Source organism: Carcharhinus amblyrhynchos, unplaced genomic scaffold (genome assembly GCF_965287045.1).
Source record: "Carcharhinus amblyrhynchos unplaced genomic scaffold, sCarAmb.v2.hapA scaffold_820, whole genome shotgun sequence".
Classification (NCBI taxonomy): Eukaryota; Metazoa; Chordata; class Chondrichthyes; order Carcharhiniformes; family Carcharhinidae; genus Carcharhinus; species Carcharhinus amblyrhynchos.
In genome coordinates, this window is record NW_027650560.1 from 43,874 (window position 1) to 64,167 (window position 20,294).

A 20,294-nucleotide genomic window follows, 5' to 3' on the forward strand; every position below is an offset into this window, starting at 1 on the left:
TAATCCCACTGCCCCACTCTCTCCCCATAGCCCTGTATCAATCCCCAAACTAATCCCACTGTCCCCCGCTCTCTCCCCATAGCCCTGTATCAATCCCAGACTAATCCCACTGCCCCCCGCTCTCTCCCCATAGCCCTGTATCAATCCCCAAACTAATCCCACTGTCCCCCGCTCTCTCCCCATAGCCCTGTATCAATCCCAGACTAATCCCACTGCCCCACTCTCTCCCCATAGCCCTGTATCAATCCCCAAACTAATCCCGCTGCCAAGTTCTCTCCCCATAGCCCTGTATCAATCCCCAAACTAATCCCACTGCCCCGCTCTCTCCCCATAGCCCAGTATCAATCCCCAAACTAATCCCACTGCCCCGCTCTCTCCCCATAGCCCTGTATCAATCCCAAACTAATCCCACTGCCCCGTTCTCTCCCCATAGCCCTGTATCAATCCCCAAACTAATCCCACTGTCCCGCTCTCTCCCCATAGCCCTGTATCAATCCCCAAACTAATCCCACTGTCCCGCTCTCTCCCCATAGCCCTGTATCAATCCCAAACTAATCCCACTGTCCCGCTTCCTCGTGATAGATTGAAGGAATGGAGGACAATGGGTATGGGAGTGAACCGGGGGTTGGTAAATTTCTGTGATTGTACATAGTGGGAGAGCAAGTAGGAGAGGGGCTGAATGGACTCGTCCTGCGTCTCAGAGTCCTTTCACCGACAGGATGGTGTAGAGATGCCTGGTCCCAGACACAGTTAAACTCAGTGAGACCGCGTGGTGTATTTTGTAGATTTTTTTATATAAACACAGATAAAGCAGAATGATTGAGACTGAGACTGACTGAAGGAGGTGGCATAACAAACACTTGGCCATTAGCCAGCCGCTCAACAACTTCTGCCCCTTACACCCCTGACTATACCAATCCTTAAACGATACTCCTCCCTGCTCGCTAAAACAATTCCCCCGCTGGAGTCCTCAACGACATTCATGGAACCCTGAAAAACACACAAAGGCACATCAACCGGGTGAGGCAGCATCCAGACCCTCCTGTAAACATTAACACACTCCTGGAGACCCCCCCCCCCCTGTAAATATTAACACACTCCTGGAGACCCCCCCCTGTAAATATTAACACAGTCCCGGAGACCCCCCCCGTAAATATTAACACACTCCCGGAGACCCCCCCCCTGTAAATATTAACACACTCCCGGAGACCCCCCCCCGTAAATATTAACACACTCCCGGAGACCCCCCCCCGTAAATATTAACACACTCCCGGAGACCCCCCCCCCTGTAAATATTAACACACTCCCGGAGACCCCCCCCCCGTAAATATTAACACACTCCCGGAGACCCCCCCCCCCCCCCCGTAAATATTAACACACTCCCGGAGACCCCCCCCCGTAAATATTAACACACTCCCGGAGACCCCCCCCTGTAAATATTAACACACTCCCGGAGACCCCCCCCTGTAAATATTAACACACTCCCGGAGACCCCCCCCCCCCCCGTAAATATTAACACACTCCCGGAGACCCCCCCCTGTAAATATTAACACACTCCCGGAGACCCCCCCCTGTAAACAGAGTGCCTCTGATGAGATTCTGCCAGTAAGAAGTCTCTCAACACCAGGTTAAAGTCCAACGGGTTTATTTGGTAGTAAACACCACAAGCTTTCGGAACGCTGTTCCTTCGTCAGGTGAGTGGAGAGTTCTGTTCACAAACGACATATAAACACACACAGTTTACAGAATACTGATTAGAATGCAAGTCTTTACAGCTAATCTGCTATTCAAGTCTTAAAGGTGCAGACAATGTGAATGGAGAGAGTATTAAACACAGGTTACAGAGATGTGTATTGTCTCCAGACAGGACAGTTAGTGAGATGTTGCAAGCCCAGGCAAGTCATGGGGGTTACAGATAGTGTGACATGAACCCAAGATCCCTGTTGAGACCGTCCTCATGTGTGCGGAACTTGGCTATCAGTCTCTGCTCAGCGACTCTGCGCTGTCGTGTGTCGTGCAGACCGCCTTCACCAGTTTCCAGATGCAATTTTACAACTCACCGACTTCATCCTGGACCACAATGTCTTCATCTTCAACAACCAGTTCTTCATCCAGACACACGGAACAGCCATGGGGACTAAATTCACACCTCAATATGCCAACATCTTCATGCACAGGTTCAAACAAGACTTCTTCACTGCACAGAATCTTCAACCGATGCTATACACTAGATACATCGATGACATTTTCTTCCTTTGGCCTCATGGTGAACAATCACTGAAACAACTATATGATGGTATCAACAAGTTCCATCCCGCCATCACTCACCATGGACTACTCTCCGGAATCGGTTACATTCTTGGACACACACATCTCCATCAAGGACGGTCACCTCAGCACCTCACTGTACCGCAAGCCCACAGACAATCTCACAATGCTCCACTTCTCCAGCTTCCACCCTAAACATGTTAAAGGATCTGCTCAGATGAGGAGGATCGTGACAGACTCCTCCAGACGCTGAAAGATGCCCTCATAAGAGCAGGATACGGCGCTCGACTCATCGATCGACAGTTCCAACGCGCCACAGTGAAAAACCGCACCGACCTCCTCAGAAGACAAACACGGGACACGGTGGACAGAGTACCCTTCATCGTCCAGTACTTCCCCGGAGGGGAGAAGCTATGACATCTTCTCCAGAGTCTTCAACATATCATTGATGAAGACAAACATCTCGCCAAGGCCAACCCCACACCCCCACTTCTTGCCTTCGAACAACGGCACAACCTCAAACAGATCACCGTTCACAGCCAACTACCCAGCCTGCAGAACAGTGACCACAACACCACACAACCCTGCCTCAGCAACCTCTGCAAGACGTGTCGGATCATCGACCTGGACACCATCACCTCACATAAGAACACCATCCACCAGCTACACGGTACATACTCCTGCAACTCAGCCAACATCGTCTACCTGATACGCTACAGGAAAGGATGTCCTGAGGCATGGTACATTGGGGAGACCATGCAGACGCTACGGCAACGGATGAATGAACATCGCTCGACAATCACCAGGTAAGACTGTTCCCTTCCTGTTGGCGAACACTTCAGTGGTCACGGACATTCAGCCTCTGATCTTCGGGTAATCGTTCTCCAAGGCGGTCTTCACGACACACGACAGCACAGAATCACTGAGCAGAGACTGATAGCCAAGTTCCGCACACATGAGGACGGTCTCAACAGGGATCTTGGGTTCATGTCACACTATCTGTAACCCCCGTGACTTACCTGAACTTGCAACATCTCACTTACTGTACTGTCTGGAGACAATACACATCTCTTTAACCTGTGTTTAATACTCTCTCCATTCACATTGTCTGCACCTTTAAGACTTGAATAGCAGATTAGCTGTAAAGACTTGCATTCTAATCAGTATTCTGTAAACTGTGTGTGTTTATATGTCGTTTGTGAACAGAACTCTCCACTCACCTGACGAAGGAACAGCGTTCCGAAAGCTTGTGGTGTTTACTACCAAATAAACCCGTTGGACTTGAACCTGGTGTTGAGAGACTTCTTACTGTGCTTACCCCAGTCCAACACCGGTATCTCCACACTGAGACTCTGCCACCCAGGTGGTAGCGTGCTTGTACACACCTGTTTGGGAACGGCCTGTGAACGCACACTGCCGCCTTCACTCTGCGTCCATGCTCACAGGGGCCGGAGATGGTGATCGCGACTGGCATTCGGAATTCCTCTCAGGTGAAGCTGAACCAGATTTCCCTGGTGATTTTGAGTTAGTTGGGGAGCTGGGGCACGCTCCTTCCTCCTCCGGAGACTCAGGACGTTCCGGCGAGCCCTTGCCCTGTGGTGACCGTTCGGGTGAACGGGAGCGCCCCCTGGCTGGGGAGGAATCACGTCTGGGGGAGCCCTGCCTCTCAGGCGAGCGCTGCATAGCGGGAGAGGCGGAACGTGACCGAGAACGAGACCCTGACCTGCCTCGCTCCAGCTCCCTCGACCGGGAGCGGGACTTGCTGCCCGACTTCACGGGGGAGGGAGATTTGGAGGGGGATTTGGATCGGGAGCGGGACAGGGAGCGCGAGGGCTTAGACCTGGACTGGCCCTTTCCCCGGGCAGCATTCTTGGAGCGGGACCTGGAGCGAGAGCGGGAGCGAGAGCGGGATCTGCTGGAGCGGGTCCGGCTGCGACTCCGAGTTCGGGACCTGCTGCGACGCCTCCGTCTGGGACTGCAGAAAAATCCCAGAAAGAATAACTCAGAATTATACACCGAACAATCCACCCAGTGACAGACAACAGTGAACTCCTGCAGACCCCCCCCCCGTAAATACTAACACACTCCTGCAGACCACCCCCCCCCCCGTAAATACTAACACACTCCTGCAGACCCCCCCCCGTAAATATAAACACGCTCCCGGAGACCCCCCCCTGTAAATATTAACACACTCCTGGAGACCCCCCCCCCCCCCCCGTAAATATAAACACACTCCCGGAGACCCCCCCCTGTAAATACTGAGACACTCCCGGAGACCCCTCCCATAAATATTAACACACTCCCGGAGACCCCCCCCCCCCCCCCGTAAATATTAACACACTCCCGGAGACCCCCCCCCCGTAAATATTAACACACTCCCGGAGACCCCCCCCCGTAAATATTAACACACTCCCGGAGACCCCCCCCCCCCCCCGTAAATATTAACACACTCCCGGAGACCCCCCCCCCCCCCCATAAATATTAACACACTCCCGGAGACCCCCTCCCCCCGTAAATATTAACACACTCCCGGAGACCCCCTCCCCCGTAAATATTAACACACTCCCGGAGACCCCCCCCCCCCATAAATATTAACACACTCCCGGAGACCCCCCCCCGTAAATATTAACACACTCCCGGAGACCCCCCCCCTGTAAATATTAACACACTCCCGGAGACCCCCCCCCCCATAAATATTAACACACTCCCGGAGACCCCCCCCCGTAAATATTAACACACTCCCGGAGACCCCCCCCCCCGTAAATATTAACACACTCCCGGAGACCCCCCCCCTGTAAATATTAACACACTCCCGGAGACCCCCCCCCTGTAAATATTAACACACTCCCGGAGAGACCCCTCCCCCCGTAAATATTAACACACTCCCGGAGACCCCCTCCCCCCGTAAATATTAACACACTCCCGGAGACCCCCCCCCCCCATAAATATTAACACACTCCCGGAGACCCCCCCCCGTAAATATTAACACACTCCCGGAGACCCCCCCCCCGTAAATATTAACACACTCCCGGAGACCCCCCCCCTGTAAATATTAACACACTCCCGGAGACCCCCCCCCTGTAAATATTAACACACTCCCAGAGACCCCCTCCTGTAAATATTAACACACTCCTGGCTCCCCCCCCCTCCCCCCGTTGTAAATATTAGTTCAATCCCAGTCTGTCTTTCTCTCTGCTCCCTGTCCTCCTCCTGGGGTCTCACCTGCGACTCCGCCTGTATCGAGTGGACCTGCGGTTGCTGGATCCACCCCCCCTCCGGTAGGAATCCGGTGGGCGGGAGTACCTTGCCATCTGCACACGTAGCTCACGCCCGTCCAGGATGGCTCCGTCCATGGCGTCGATGGCATCCTCCGCATCCCGCTTATCGTAGAATCGCACAAAGGCAAAACCTCGGCTCTCCCGAGTGAAGCGGTCACGAGGAATGTAGACATCTCCCACCTGGTAGAGAGAGAGAGACAGATTAAACAAGACTGGACCCTGAGCAGCAGGTGTCAGGGTCCTGGGGCAAGGGATGCACTCTCTCCCTTCAGTGCTGGAGACTCACTGTGCCAACATCAAATGCCTTCTTCTCGAGAGACAATTATATCGAGTGACACAGCGCAGAAATACCCTTCAAACAGCACTGACAATAACTACCACTAATCACACTAACCCCATTTCCTCACTTGTCCCATATCCTCAAATATTTTGATATTTCAAGTGTTTATCCAAATATTTTTTAAAGGTTGTGAGGTTTCCAGCTTCCACTACCTTCCCAGGCAGCACATTCCAGATTCCCATCACCCTCTCAGTGAAAAGGTTTTTCTCAAATCCCCTTGGAATCTCCTGTCCCTCACCCCAAAACTCTGCCCCCTCGTGACCGACCCCTCAACCCAGGGGAACAGCTGCTCCCTGTTCACCCAGTCCATACCCCTCATAATCTTACACACCTCAATCATCTCTCCCCTCAGCCCTCACTGTCCCAGAGAAAACAATCCCAGCCTCTCTCCCCCCTCTCTCTGTCCCAGAGAAAACAATCCCAGCCTCTCTCCCCTCTCTCTGTCCCAGAGAAAACAATCCCAGCCTCTCTCCCCACTCTCTGTCCCAGAGAAAACAATCCCAGCCTCTCTCCCCTCTCTGTCCCAGAGAAAACAATCCCAGCCTCTCTCCCCCCTCTCTGTCCCAGAGAAAACAATCCCAGCCTCTCTCCCCCCTCTGTCCCAGAGAAAACAATCCCAGCCTCTCTCCCCCCTCTCTGTCCCAGAGAAAACAATCCCAGCCTCTCTCCCCTCTCTCTGTCCCAGAGAAAACAATCCCAGCCTCTCTCCCCCCTCTCTCTGTCCCAGAGAAAACAATCCCAGCCTCTCTCCCCTCTCTCTGTCCCAGAGAAAACAATCCCAGCCTCTCTCCCCTCTCTCTGTCCCAGAGAAAACAATCCCACCCTCTCTCCCCACTCTCTGTCCCAGAGAAAACAATCCCAGCCTCTCTCCCCTCTCTCTGTCCCAGAGAAAACAATCCCAGCCTCTCTCCCCCCTCTCTGTCCCAGAGAAAACAATCCCACCCTCTCTCCCCACTCTCTGTCCCAGAGAAAACAATCCCAGCCTCTCTCCCCTCTCTCTGTCCCAGAGAAAACAATCCCAGCCTCTCTCCCCACTCTCTGTCCCAGAGAAAACAATCCCAGCCTCTCTCTCCACTCTCTGTCCCAGAGAAAACAATCCCAGCCTCTCTCCCCCCCCTCAGCCCTCTCTGTCCCAGAGAAAACAATCCCAGCCTCTCTCCCCACTCTCTGTCCCAGAGAAAACAATCCCAGCCTCTCTCCCCACTCTCTGTCCCAGAGAAAACAATCCCAGCCTCTCTCCCCCCCCTCAGCCCTCTCTGTCCCAGAGAAAACAATCCCAGCCTCTCTCCCCACTCTCTGTCCCAGAGAAAACAATCCCAGCCTCTCTCCCCCCTCTCTGTCCCAGAGAAAACAATCCCAGCCTCTCTCCCCACTCTCTGTCCCAGAGAAAACAATCCCAGCCTCTCTCCCCTCTCTGTCCCAGAGAAAACAATCCCAGCCTCTCTCCCCCCTCTCTGTCCCAGAGAAAACAATCCCAGCCTCTCTCCCCTCTCTGTCCCAGAGAAAACAATCCCAGCCTCTCTCCCCACTCTCTGTCCCAGAGAAAACAATCCCAGCCTCTCTCCCCTCTCTGTCCCAGAGAAAACAATCCCAGCCTCTCTCCCCCCTCTCTGTCCCAGAGAAAACAATCCCAGCCTCTCTCCCCCCTCTCTGTCCCAGAGAAAACAATCCCAGCCTCTCTCCCCCCTCTCTGTCCCAGAGAAAACAATCCCAGCCTCTCTCCCCTCTCTGTCCCAGAGAAAACAATCCCAGCCTCTCTCCCCCCTCTCTGTCCCAGAGAAAACAATCCCAGCCTCTCTCTCCACTCTCTGTCCCAGAGAAAACAATCCCAGCCTCTCTCCTTACAGCTCAGATCCTCCATCCCAGGCTCCATCCTGGTGAATCTCCTCTGTACCCCCTCTAGTACAATCACCTCCTTCCTATAGTGAGGTGAGTGGAACTGCACACAGTATTCCAGCTGTGGCCTAACCAACGCTCTGTACAGCTCCAACATTACCTCCTTGCTCTTATACTCTACACTATGACTGGTAAAAGGAAGTGTCCCATTTGCCTTCTTAACTATCCTATTCACCTGCTCTGTCACCTTCAGGGATCTGTCAATAATTACCCCAAGATCCCTCTGAGCTTCCCAGTGTCCTGCCGTCCATTAAATAATCCTTCGTCTTGTTCCTGCTTCCAAAGTGTATCACCTCACACTGATCAGGGTTAAATACTATCTGCTACTGCTCTCTCCATCTGACCAGCCCATCCAAATCTTCCTGTAATCTACCACCTTCTTCACTATTAACCACCCAATCAATCTCAGTGCTGTCTGCAAACTTACACATGGGTTGGGGGGGGTGCGCAAGGCAGGGAAGGCTGGAGGTGGGGCTGGATGTGGGGGGTGTGAGGTAGAGTGGGGGAGGGGGGTGGAGACAGAGAGTGTGAGGGAGAGCCAGAGAGAGGGTGGCAGCCATACCAGAGGGGAGGGGAACCAGCCGTGGGAGAGCGAACCAGAGAAGGGGGGAAATGAGGGGGCAGTGGGGAGCCAGAGAGGAATGAAGCAGTGGTTATAATCAGACAGTCAGTATGGATTTAGAAAGGGGAAATCACACTGGACAAATCTATTGGAATTCTTTGAGAAAGTAACCAAGAGAGTTGACTGAGGTGAACCAGTGGATGTGGTTTATTTAGACTTTCATAAAGCTTTCGACAAGGTCTCACACACAGACTGCTGTGTAAAGTTAAAGCACCTGGGATTGCGGGTAATGTCTGAGATGGATAGAAAGTATACAGTTGACACAATTAGATTTATCATTTATTCCAACTCTTCTGTTGTTAGAAAAGCTTTTCAGCCGTTGCTGACAGCTTGTGAACACTTGCTTTGTGGGGGAACATATCGATAATGAAGAATTTCATTTCTCTCAGAGTTTTCACATTGCCCCGTTTACTGTGTGTTACTGGGTCTTATCCAGTGCAATCTTTCAGAGTTTGTATTCCTGCTGGTTATCACTGAGTCAATTAAAATCCAGCACTGAAGGATCACACCTCCAGCACTAACTCCAGCCTTTCTCTATCCCCCTTTTATATTTTTTTTTAAATGTCAATCCAGTTGTAGTTTAAATGAAGCTGTACACACTGTCTCAATCGCCAACTGCAGTTCAACATTCCACGTCCCAGTGATTTTTTAAAATATTTTACTTTCCTTTTAATTCTTCTCATGGTAATTTTCAGTTAATTCTTCTTCTCTCCCCAATTTGGTGGATGTTGATTTAATTATTGTCACGTGCATTTAGGGCAGTACGGTAGCACAGTGGTTAGTGCTGCCGTCTCACAGCGCCAGGGACCCAGGTTCGATTCCGACCTCGGATCACTGTCTGTGTGGAGTTTGCACATTCTCCTCGTGTCTGTGTGGGTTTTCTCCGTGTGCTCCGGTTTCCTCCCACAGTCTGAAGATGTGCAGGTTAGGCTGATTGGCCATGCTAAATTGTCCCTTAGTGTCAGGGGAATTAGCAGGGTACTGGGTGGGGTTAGGGGAAATTGGGCTTGGGTGGGATGTGATCTGGATAGAACCGATGGATTCTATGAATGAGTCTGATTGGCAGTGATGAGAGAGATTCCACTGGGATCCCAAAGTTCACATTATATATCAATGATTTGGAAGAGGGAACTGAATGTATTATCTCCAAATTTGGAGATGATACAAAAGTTGGGTGGGAGGGTGAGCTGTGAGGAGGATGCAGAGATGGTCGGTGTGATTTGGACAGGCTGAGTGTGTGGATATCTGCGTGGCAGATGCAGTATAATGTGGATAAATGTGAGGTTATCCAATAATAGGAAGACTGATTATTACAAAGAACAATGAAAAGTACAGCACAGGAACAGGCCCTTCGGCCCTCCAAACCTGTGCTGACCATGATACCCTAACTAAACAAACCCTTCTGCCCTTACCCAGTCCGTATCCCTCTACTCCCTCCCTATTCATGTCCCCATCCAGATGCCTCTTAAATGTTGCTGATGTTCCTGCTTCCACCGCCTCCTCTGGCAGCGCGTTCCAGGCACCCACCACTCTCTGTGTGAAAAACTTCCCCCGCACATCCCCCTTAAACTTTCCCCTCTCACCATGAACCTGTGCCCCCGCCTCCCCTGCCACACCACCCCCCCCCACCCCGTGTAATTGACATTCCCACCCTGGGGAAAAGCCTCTGACTATCCACCCTGTCTGTGCCTCTCATCATATTGTAAACCAGGTCTCCCCTCAGCTTCCATCCTTCCAGTGAAATCAATCCTAGTTTATTTAACCTCTCCTCATAACCAACACCCTCGAGACCCGCAGCACCCTGGTGAACCTTCTCTGCCCTCTCTCCAAAGCTTCTGCATCCTTCTGGCAGTGTGGGTGACCAGAACTGCACGCAATGCTCCAAATACAGCCTAACCAAGGTTTTATAGAGCTGCAATGTGATTCCCAACTCTTGTACTCAGTGCCCTGCCTGATGACAGTAAATGTGCCATATGCCTTCTCTTATGCCTTTTGTCTTTTTATTCCGCAGGTGGAGGTCCACCTTGTTGTCAAACGAGGGGCATGCACATGGTGGGTCGTGCGTGGGCTGCTCTTGGAGGTTCTGGGAGTGGCCCAGTACTTCGTGTCGGTGTGTGTGCTTGATCCTGGACCGGTAGACGGGCGCCGCAACAGCTCAGTGACTAGCACTGCTGGCTGTGCAGATACATGGATTTGGGCCTGTGTCTGTGGGAGTTTGCGCATTCTCCCTGTGGTTGCGTGGGTTTCCTCCGGGCGCTCCGGTTTCCTCCCACACCCCAAAGATGTGCTCTTAGGCTGATTGGTTTTACCAAATTGACATTATTCTCCCCTGAATCTGGCTAAGTTAGGGGTTCCATTCGTAGACACGCAGGGTAGAATAGGTGTAGGGTGATGCAGCGGCGCAGGCTCGTTGGGCCGAAGGGCCTGTTTCCCGTGCTGGGTTGTTCTTTGTTCAATCACCTTGGCACCCGGTGTTGCTACTTTTAGGGAACTGTGGACCTGTACGCCCAGATCCCTCTGTATGTTAATGTTCCTAAGGGTTCTGCCATTTACAGTAATAATTCACACCTAAGCCTGATGCTCCAAAATGCATCACCTCACATTTGTCCGGACTAAACTCCATCTGCTATTCCTGCGCCCACGTCTCCAATCTATCCATATCCTGTTGTATCCTCTGAAACTATCAGTAACTCCACCAATCTTTGTGTCATCCACAAACTTAATCAGACCTCCCACATTTTCCTCCAGCTCATTTATATATACGACAAATAACAGAGGTTCCAGCACTGATCCCTGTGGAACACGACGAGCTACACATCTCCATTCTGAAAAACACCCTTTCACCGCTACTCTCTATGACCAAGCCAGTTCTGTGTCCATCTAGCCAGCCCATCCCCAATCCCGTGTGATTTTAGTTTTTGTACCAGTCTGATGTGTGGGACCTTGTCAGACACCATACTAAAGTCCATATAAACTACATCCACTGCCCTTCCCTCATCAATTATCTTTGTCATGTCTTCAATAAACTCAATCACGTTGGTGACACATGACCTTTCCCATACAAAACCATGCTCCCTGTCACTAACTAGCCCATTTTCCTCCAATGTGCAAATATCCTGTCCCTCAGTATCTTCTCCAACAGTTTCCCCACCACTGACGTCAGGCTCACTAACCTATAATTCCCTGGATTATTCCTGTTTCCTTTCTTAAACAAGGGAACAACATTGGCTATTTCCAGTCCTCTGGAACCTCGCCTGTGGTCAAAGAGGATGTGAAGATATCTGTTAAGGGCCCAGCTATTTCTTCCCTTGCCTCCCGCAGTGACCTGTAATCAATCCCATCCAGTCCCAGCGACTTGTCTACCTTAATACAGTTTAAGAAACCCAACGCTTCCTCCTTCGATATATTTTCTCTAGATGGTCACACTCCCATCCCTGACTGCAATATCTGTCACGTCCTTCTCCTTGGTAAATACCAATACACATTAAGGATCCCACCCACTTTCTGTGGCTCCACACATAACTTCCCTCCATTGCCCTTGAGTGGACCTACTCTTTCTCCTGCTATCCTCTTGCTCCTAATAAATGCATAAAAATCCTTGGGATTCTCCTTGACTCTGTTTGCTAAAAACATTTCATGGCCACTTTCAGCCACGTTTAAGTTCCATGTTTAAGTTCCTTCCTACTTTCACCATACTCAAGGGCTTCGCTGGTTTTCAGATGCCTAGACCTATTGTATGCTTCCTTTTTCCTTAGTTTACAATTTCCCTTGTCATCCATGGTTCTAGAATCCTGCCATTTCTATTCTTCAATTTTATGGTGAAATGCCTGTCCTGCACTTCAATCAACTGGCCTTTAAAAGCCTTCCAGATACCAGGCATGAGTTTGCCCTCAAAGAGCCATTCCCAATCCACATTCCCCAGTTCCATTTATTTGTCTAATTTATTTGAATGGGTATAAATTGAGAGAGGTGGATACTCAGTGAGACCTTGGAGTCCTCATGCATCAGTCACTGAAAGTAAGCGCGCAGGTACAGCAGGCAGTAAAGAAGGGAAATGGTATGTTAGCCTTCATAACGAGAGGATTTGAGTATAGGGATAGGGATGTTTTACTGCAATTGTACAGGGTGTTGGTGAGGCCACACCTGGAGTATTGTGTACAGTTTTGGTCTCCTTATCTGAGGAAGGATGTCCTTGCTATAGAGGGAGCACAGTGAAGGTTTACCAGGCTGATTCCTGGGATGGCAGGTCTGTCATATGAGAAGAGACTGAGTGGGTTAGGATTATATTCACTGGAGTTTAGAGTGAGAGGGGATCTGATAGAAACTTATAAAATTCACACAGGGTTAGACAGGGTAGATTCAGAAAGATGAGTCCAGAACTAGGGGTCAGAATTTGAGGATAAGGGGTAACCTTATGAAAAGAAATTTCTTCACCCAGAGTCATAGAGGTTTACAGCATGGAAAGAAGCCCTTTGGCCCAACTTGTCCATGCTGCTAGTCCCAATTTCCTGCATTGTCCCATATCCCTCTATACCCATCGTACCCATGTAACTATCTAAATGCTTTTCAAAAGACAAAATTATACCCGCCTCTACTACTGCCTCTGGCAGCTTGTTCCAGACACTCACCACCCTCTGTGTGAAAAAATTGCCCCTCTGGACACTTTTGTATCTCTCCCCTCTCACCTTAAACCTATACCCTACCTTTGGGAAAAGATATTGACTATCTAGCTGATCTGTGCCCCTCATTATTTTATAGACCTCTATAAGATCACCCCTCAGCCTCCTACGCTCCAGAGAAAAAAGTCCCAGTCTAGAACATAGAACACTACAGCACAAACAGGCCCTTCGGCCCACGAGTTGCGCCGATCACATCAACACCTACCAATCTATAGACCTATCTATAACCCCCAATCCCATAAAACCCCATATACTCATCCAGAAGTCTTTTAAAAGACCCCAGCGAGTTCGCCTCCACCACCACTGACGGCAGCCGATTCCATTCACTCACCACCCTCTGAGTGAAAAACTTACCCCTAACATCACTTCTGTACTTTCCTCCCCGCACCTTAAATCTGTGTCCTCTCGTAGCGACCATTTCAACCCGGGGAAATAGCCTCTGAGAATCCACCCTATCTATTCCTCTCAACATTTTATAAACCTCTATCAGGTCACCTCTCAACCTTCATCTCTCCAGGGAAAAGAGACCCAGCTCCCTCAACCTAACTTCATAAGGCATGCCTCCCAGTCCAGGCAACATCCTTGTAAATCTCCTCTGTACCCTTTCAATAGCTTCTACGTCTTTCCTATAGTGAGGCGACCAGAACTGCGCACAGTACTCCAAATGAGGCCTGACAAGGGTCTTATAAAGTTGCAGCATTACCTCCCAACTCCTAAACTCAATCCCTCGATTAATGAAGGCCAGTACACCATACGCCTTCCTGACCACCTCTTCCACCTGCGAGGCCGATTTAAGAGTCCTGTGGACCCGGACCCCAAGATCCTTCTGCTCTTCAGCACTATTCAGACTTCTGCCCTTGATAGTGTACTCGTTCATCCCGTTGGTTCTGCCAAAATGGACGACTACACACTTATCCGCATTGAAGTCAATCTGCCACTTCTCCGCCCAGTCCTGCATCCTATTTATGTCCTGCTGCAACTTTTGACATCCTTCCAGACCATCCACAACACCACCGACCTTCGTGTCATCAGCGAACTTACTAACCCATCCCCCCACTTCCTCATCCAGGTCATTTATGAAAATGACAAACAGCAAGGGTCCTAGAACAGATCCCTGGGGCACTCCACGGTGACTGACCTCCATTCAGAAAAAGACCCATCCACAACCACTCTCTGCCTTCTGCAGGCAAGCCAGTTCTGGATCCACAAGGTCAAAGCTCCTTGGATCCCATGCCCTCTCACCTTCTCAAGAAGTCTTGCATGGGGGACCTTATCAAGCGCCTTGCTGAAGTCCATGTACACCACGTCCACGGCACTTCCTTCGTCAATGTGTTCAGTCACATTATCGAAGAACTCAACTAGGCTTGTAAGGCACGACCTGCCCTTGACAAATCCATGCTGACTATTCCTGATCATGTCAAACCTCTCCAAATGCTCGTAAATCTTGTCCCTCAGAAGCCTCTCCATCAGCTTACCAACCACTGAGGTCAGACTCACCGGTCGGTAATTTCCCGGGCTATCTCTGTTCCCTTTCTTGAAAATAGGGACTACATCCGCAATCCTCCAATCTTCCGGAACCTCTCCCGTCTCCATTGACGACGCAAAGATCATCGCCAGGGGCTCTGCAATCACTTCCCTCGCCTTCCACAGTATCCTGGGGTACATCCCATCTGGTCCCGGCGACTTATCTATCTTGATAGAATTCAAAAGTTCTAACACATCCTCCACCTTAATATCCACAATCTCTCCTTATAACTCAATCCATCAAGTCCCAGTAGCATCCTAGTAAATCTTTTCTGCACTCTTTCTAGTTTAATAATATCCTTTCTATAATAGGGTGACCAGAACTGTACACAGTATTCCAAGTGTGGCCTTACCAATGTCTTGTACAACTTCAACAAGATGTCCCAACTCCTGTATTTAATGTTCTGAACGATGAAACCAAGCATGCCGAATGCCTTCTTCACCACTCTGTCCATCTGTGACTCCACTTTCAAGGAGCTATGAACATGTACCCCTAGATCTCTTTGTTCTGTAACTCTCCCCAGTGCCCTACCATTGACAGGTATGTCAAGAATAAAAGACTGGTTAGGGCAAGATTAGGGTCAGTCAGAGACAGTAGTGGGAAGTTGTGCATGGAGCCTGAAGAGATAGGAGAGGCCCTGAATGAGTATTTTTCATCAGTATTCACACAGGAAAAAGTCAGTGTAGTCGAGGAGAATACTGGGATACCAGGTAGTAGGCTAGATGGGATTGAGGTACATAAGGAGGAGGTGTTAGCAATTCTTGAGAGTATGAAAATAGATAAGTCTCCTGGGCTGGATGGGATTTACCCTAGGATTCTCTGGGAGGCTAGGGAGGAGATTGCAGAGCCTTTGGCTTTGATCTTCATGTCGTTCATTGGCTACAGGTATAGTGCCAGAAGACTGGAGGATAGCAAACGTTGTCCCCTTGTTCAAGAAGGGGAATAAAGACCATCCTGGGAATTATAGACCGGTGAGCCTTACTTCTGTTGTGGACAAAGTTTTGGAAAGAATTATAACGGATAAGATTTATAATCATCTAGAGGGAAATAAATTGATTAGGGATAGTCAACACGGTTTTGTGAAGGGTAGATCATGCCTCACAAACTTTATCGAGTTTTTTGAAAAGATGACCAAAGAGGTGGATAAGGGTAAGGCAGTTGACGTGGTGTATATGGATTTTAACAAAGCGTTTGATAAAGTTCCCCATGGTAGGCTACTGCAGAAAATGCAGATGCATGGGATTGAGGGTGATTTAGCAGTTTGGATCAGGAATTGGCTCGCTGATAGAAGACAGAGGGTGGTGGTTGATGGGAAATATTCAACCTGGAGTTCAGTTACAAGTGGTGTACCTCAGGGATCTGTTTTGGGGCCACTGCTGTTTGTCATTTTTATAAATGACCCAGATAAGGGTGTAGAAGGATGGATTAGTAAATTTGCTGACGTCAGCATGGTTTTGTAGTGGGTAGGTCGTGCCTTACTAACCTTATTGAGTTTTTTGAAAAAGTGACCAAAGAGGTGGATGGGGGTAAGGCAGTTGACGTGGTATATATGGATTTTAGTAAGGCGTTTGATAAGGTTCACCATGGTAGGCTTCTGCAGAAAATGCAGATGTATGGGATTGAGGGTAATCTAGGAAATTGGATCAGGAATTGGCTGGCGGATAGGAGACAGAGGGTGGTGGTTGATGGTAAATATTCATCATGGAGTTCGGTTACGAGTGGTGTGCCTCAGGGATCTGTTTTGGGGCCACTGCTGTTTGTAATTTTTATTAATGATCTGGATGAGGGTATAGTTGGGTGGATTAGTAAATTTGCTGATGACACCAAAGTCAGAGGTGTGGTAGATTGTGAGGAAGGGTGTCATAGTTTGCAGGAAGACTTGGACAGGTTGCAGAGCTGGACCGAGAGGTGGCGGATGGAGTTTAATGAGGAGAAGTGTGAGGTAATTCACTTTGGTAGGAATAACAGATGTGTTGAGTATAGGGCTAACGGGAGGACTTTGAATAGTGGATGAACAGAGGGATCTAGGTGTATGTGTACATAGATCCCTGAAAGTTGGGAATCAAGTAGATAGGGTTGTTAAGAAGGCATACGGTGTCTTGGCGTTTATTGGTAGGGGGATTGAATTTAGGAGTCGCAGCGTCATGTTGCAACTGTACACAACTCTGGTGCGGCCGCACTTGGAGTACTGTGTGCAGTTCTGGTCCCCACATTACAGGAAGGATGTGGAGGCTTTGGAGAGGGTGCAGAGGAGGTTTACCAGGATGTTGCCTGGTATGGAGGGGAGGTCCTATGAGGAGAGACTGAGGGATTTGGGGTTGTTTTCGCTGGAAAGAAGGCAGCTAAGAGGGGATCTTATAGAAACATATAAGATGATTAGAGGTTTGGATAGGGTGGATAGTGATAGCCTTTTTCCTCGGATGGAGAAAGCTAGCACAAGGGGGCATGGCTTTAAATTAAGGGGTGGTAGATATAGGACGGATGTCAGGGGTAGGTTCTTTACCCAGAGGGTGGTGAGGGACTGGAATGCCCTGCCTGCTGCAGTTGTAAATGCGCCTAGTTTGGGGGCGTTTAAGAGATCCGTGGATAGGTTTATGGACGAAAAGGGAGTGGTTTAGGTTAGAGGGTCATTGTTTTTTTTTTAACTGGTCGGCGCAACATGGTGGGCCGAAGGGCCTGTTCTGCGCCGTAATGTTCTATGTTCTATGACACCAAAGTCGGAGGAGTTGTAGACAGTGAGGATGGATGTTACAGTTTGCAGAGGGACATAGATAAGCTGCAGAGCTGGGCCGAGAGGTGGCAGATGGAGTTTAATGCGGAAAAGTGTGAGGTGATTCACTTTGGTAAGAGTAACAGGGGTACAGAATATAGGGCTAATGGAAGGACTCTTGGTAGTGTTGACGAGCAGAGAGATCTCGGTGTACATGTGCATAGATCCCTGAAAGTTGGCACCCAGGTTGATAAGGTTGTTAGGAAGGCGTACGGCGTGTTAGGTTTTATTGGTAGAGGGATTGAATTTCGGAGCCGTGAGGTCATGTTACAACTGTACAAAACTCTGGTGTGGCCGCACTTGGAGTATTGCGTACAGTTCTGGTCGCCGCATTATAAGAAAAATGTGGAGGCATTGGAAAGGGTGCAGAGGAGGTTTACCAGGATGTTGCCTGGTATGGTGGGAAGGTCTTATGAGGAAAGGCTGAGGGACTTGAGGTTGTTTTCATTGGAGAGAAGAAGGTTACGAGGTGACCTAATTGAGGCATACAAGATGATCAAAGGATTGGATAGGGTGGACAGTGAGAGCCTTTTTCCTTGGATGGCGATGGCTAACACGAGGGGACATAGCTTTAAATTAAGGGGTGGTAATTATAGGATGGATGTCAGAGGTAGGTTCTTTACTCAGAGGGTAGTAAGGGCGTGGAATGCCCTGCCTGCAGCAGTTGTGGACTCGCCAACTTTAAGAGCGTTCAAATGGTCAGTGGATAGGCATATCGATAACATTGGAATAGTTTAGGTTAGAGGGTCATTAGATTGGTTCCACTGGTCGGCACAACATCGAGGGCCAAAGGGCCTGTACTGCGCTGTAATGTTCTATTAACTGAGTAAGTCCTGCCCTGATTCAATCTACCAAAATGCATCACCTCGCATTTAACTAAATTAAACTCCATCTGCCATTCGTCAGCCCACTGGCCCAGTTGATTAAGATCCCGTTGCAATTGGAGATAACTTTCTTCACTGTTCACTATGCCACCAATCTTGGTGTCATCTGCAAACTTACTAACCATGCTTCCTATATTCTCATCCAAATCATTAATATAAATGACAAATAACAGTGGGCCCAGCACTGATCCCTGAGGCACACCGCTGGTCACAGGCCTCCAGTTTGAAAACCAACTCTCTACAACCACCCTCTGGCTTCTGTCAAGAAGCCAATTTTGTATCCATTTTGATACCTCACCCTGGATCCTGTGAGATTTAACCTTATGCAACAACCTACCATGTGGTACCTTGTCAAAGGCCTTGCTAAAGTCCATGTAGACAACATTAACTGCACTGCCCTCATCTACCTTCTTGGTTACCCCTTCAAAAAACTCAATCAAATTTGTGAGACATGATTTTCCACTCACAAAGCCATGCTGACTGTCTCTAATCAATCCTTGCATCTCTAAATGCCTGTAGATCCTGTCTCTCAAAATACCTTCCAACAATTTACCCACCACAGATGTGAGGCTCACTGGCCTGTAGTTCCCAGGCTTTTCCCTTTTTAAACAAAGGCACGACATTTGCCACTCTCCAATCTTCAGGCACCTCACCCGTGACTATCGATGATTCAAATATCCTCTGCTAGGGGACCCGCAATTTCCTCCCTAGCCCCCCACAATGTCCTGGGATACACTTCTTCAGGTCCTGGGGATTTATCCATCTTGGTGCGCTTCAAGACTCCCAGCACCTCCTTCTCCGTAATATGTTATATCCAAAGGGTGGTCAATGCGTGGAATTCACTCCCACAGAAAATAGATCAGGCCAAAACGTTGTGAGATTTGAAGAAGAAATTAGATTTCACTCTTGGAGCTAAAGGGATCGAGGGGCCTGGGGGGAAGGGGGGATCGAGGGGCCTGGGGGGGGGGGGGGGAGGGGGGATCGAGGGGCCTGGGGGGGGGGGGGGGGAGGGGGGGATCAAGGGGCCTGGGGGGGGGGAGGGGGATCAAGGGGGCCTGGGGGGGGGGGGGGGGGGGGGGGGGGGGGGGGGGGGGGGGGGGGGGGGGGGGGAGGGGGATCGAGGGGCTGGGGGGGGGGGGGAGGGGATCGAGGGGCCTGGGGGGGGGGGGGGGAGGGGGGGGGATGGAGGGGGGGGGGAAGGGGGGATCGAGGGGCCTGGGGGGAGGGGGGGGGGGGGCGGGGGGGGGGAGGGGGGATCAGGATATTGAATTTGATGATCAGACCTGACCAAAATGATTGGTGGAGCAGGCTGGAAGGGCCGAATGGCCTCCTCCTGGTTTCTACATGTGTTTCTCACATTTATTTTAAACGCAGCGAGTTGTTGTGATCTGGGAGGCGCTGCCTGAACGGACGGTGGAAGCAGATTCAACAGGAGCTTTCCAAAGGGGCAACTGGAGAAATATTTGGTGGATCAATAGGGAACAATTTAGAGAAAGGGAGGAGGGGGGAATATGAAGATTCCCCTTTCACAGGGAACTACCCACCTCGCCGTACTTCTCAAAGACACGTTTCAGCGTTTCTGGAGACGTCCTGTAGGTCAAATTGTCAACCTTCAGGCTGGTCATTCCTTCGATATCTGGGGGCCCACTTCGATCGTAGCTCATGGCTGGTTTTCCAGACAAACTTCCTGGGGTCAGACACAGGACATCTCAACAAACTTCTCAATGTTAGCAGCAAGAGACATAACCCCTCACAGCCACCACCACGTAAACCCCCCAACATGCAGACTCCACCATGCCCAGACATACACACACTCCCGCTCCCGCACACCCAGACACACACACACACACACACTCCCGCACGCCCAGACACACACACACACTCCCGCACACCCAGACACACACTCCCACGCTCCCGCACACCCAGACACACACTCCCCACGCTCCCGCACACCCAGACACACACTCCCACGCTCCCGCACACCCAGACACACACTCCCACACGCCCAGACACACACTCCCACGCGCCCAGA

At 50.2% G+C, this 20,294-nt stretch overlaps 1 protein-coding gene across 1 annotated transcript; it reads right to left on the minus strand.

The window, feature by feature from the left end:
- Positions 1–775: 775 nt before the first annotated feature.
- Positions 776–19,969, minus strand: LOC145340175 (uncharacterized). The gene is made up of 4 exons (XM_080184608.1): positions 19,807–19,969; positions 5,491–5,726; positions 3,654–4,243; positions 776–990 (listed from the first exon to the last, which is right to left on the minus strand). Exons 1-3 carry the CDS (start codon positions 19,924–19,926, stop codon positions 3,691–3,693), a joined length of 909 nt encoding a protein of 302 aa, XP_080040734.1. The 5' UTR covers positions 19,927–19,969; the 3' UTR covers positions 776–990; positions 3,654–3,690.
- Between the last annotated feature and the right edge of the window lie 325 nt (positions 19,970–20,294).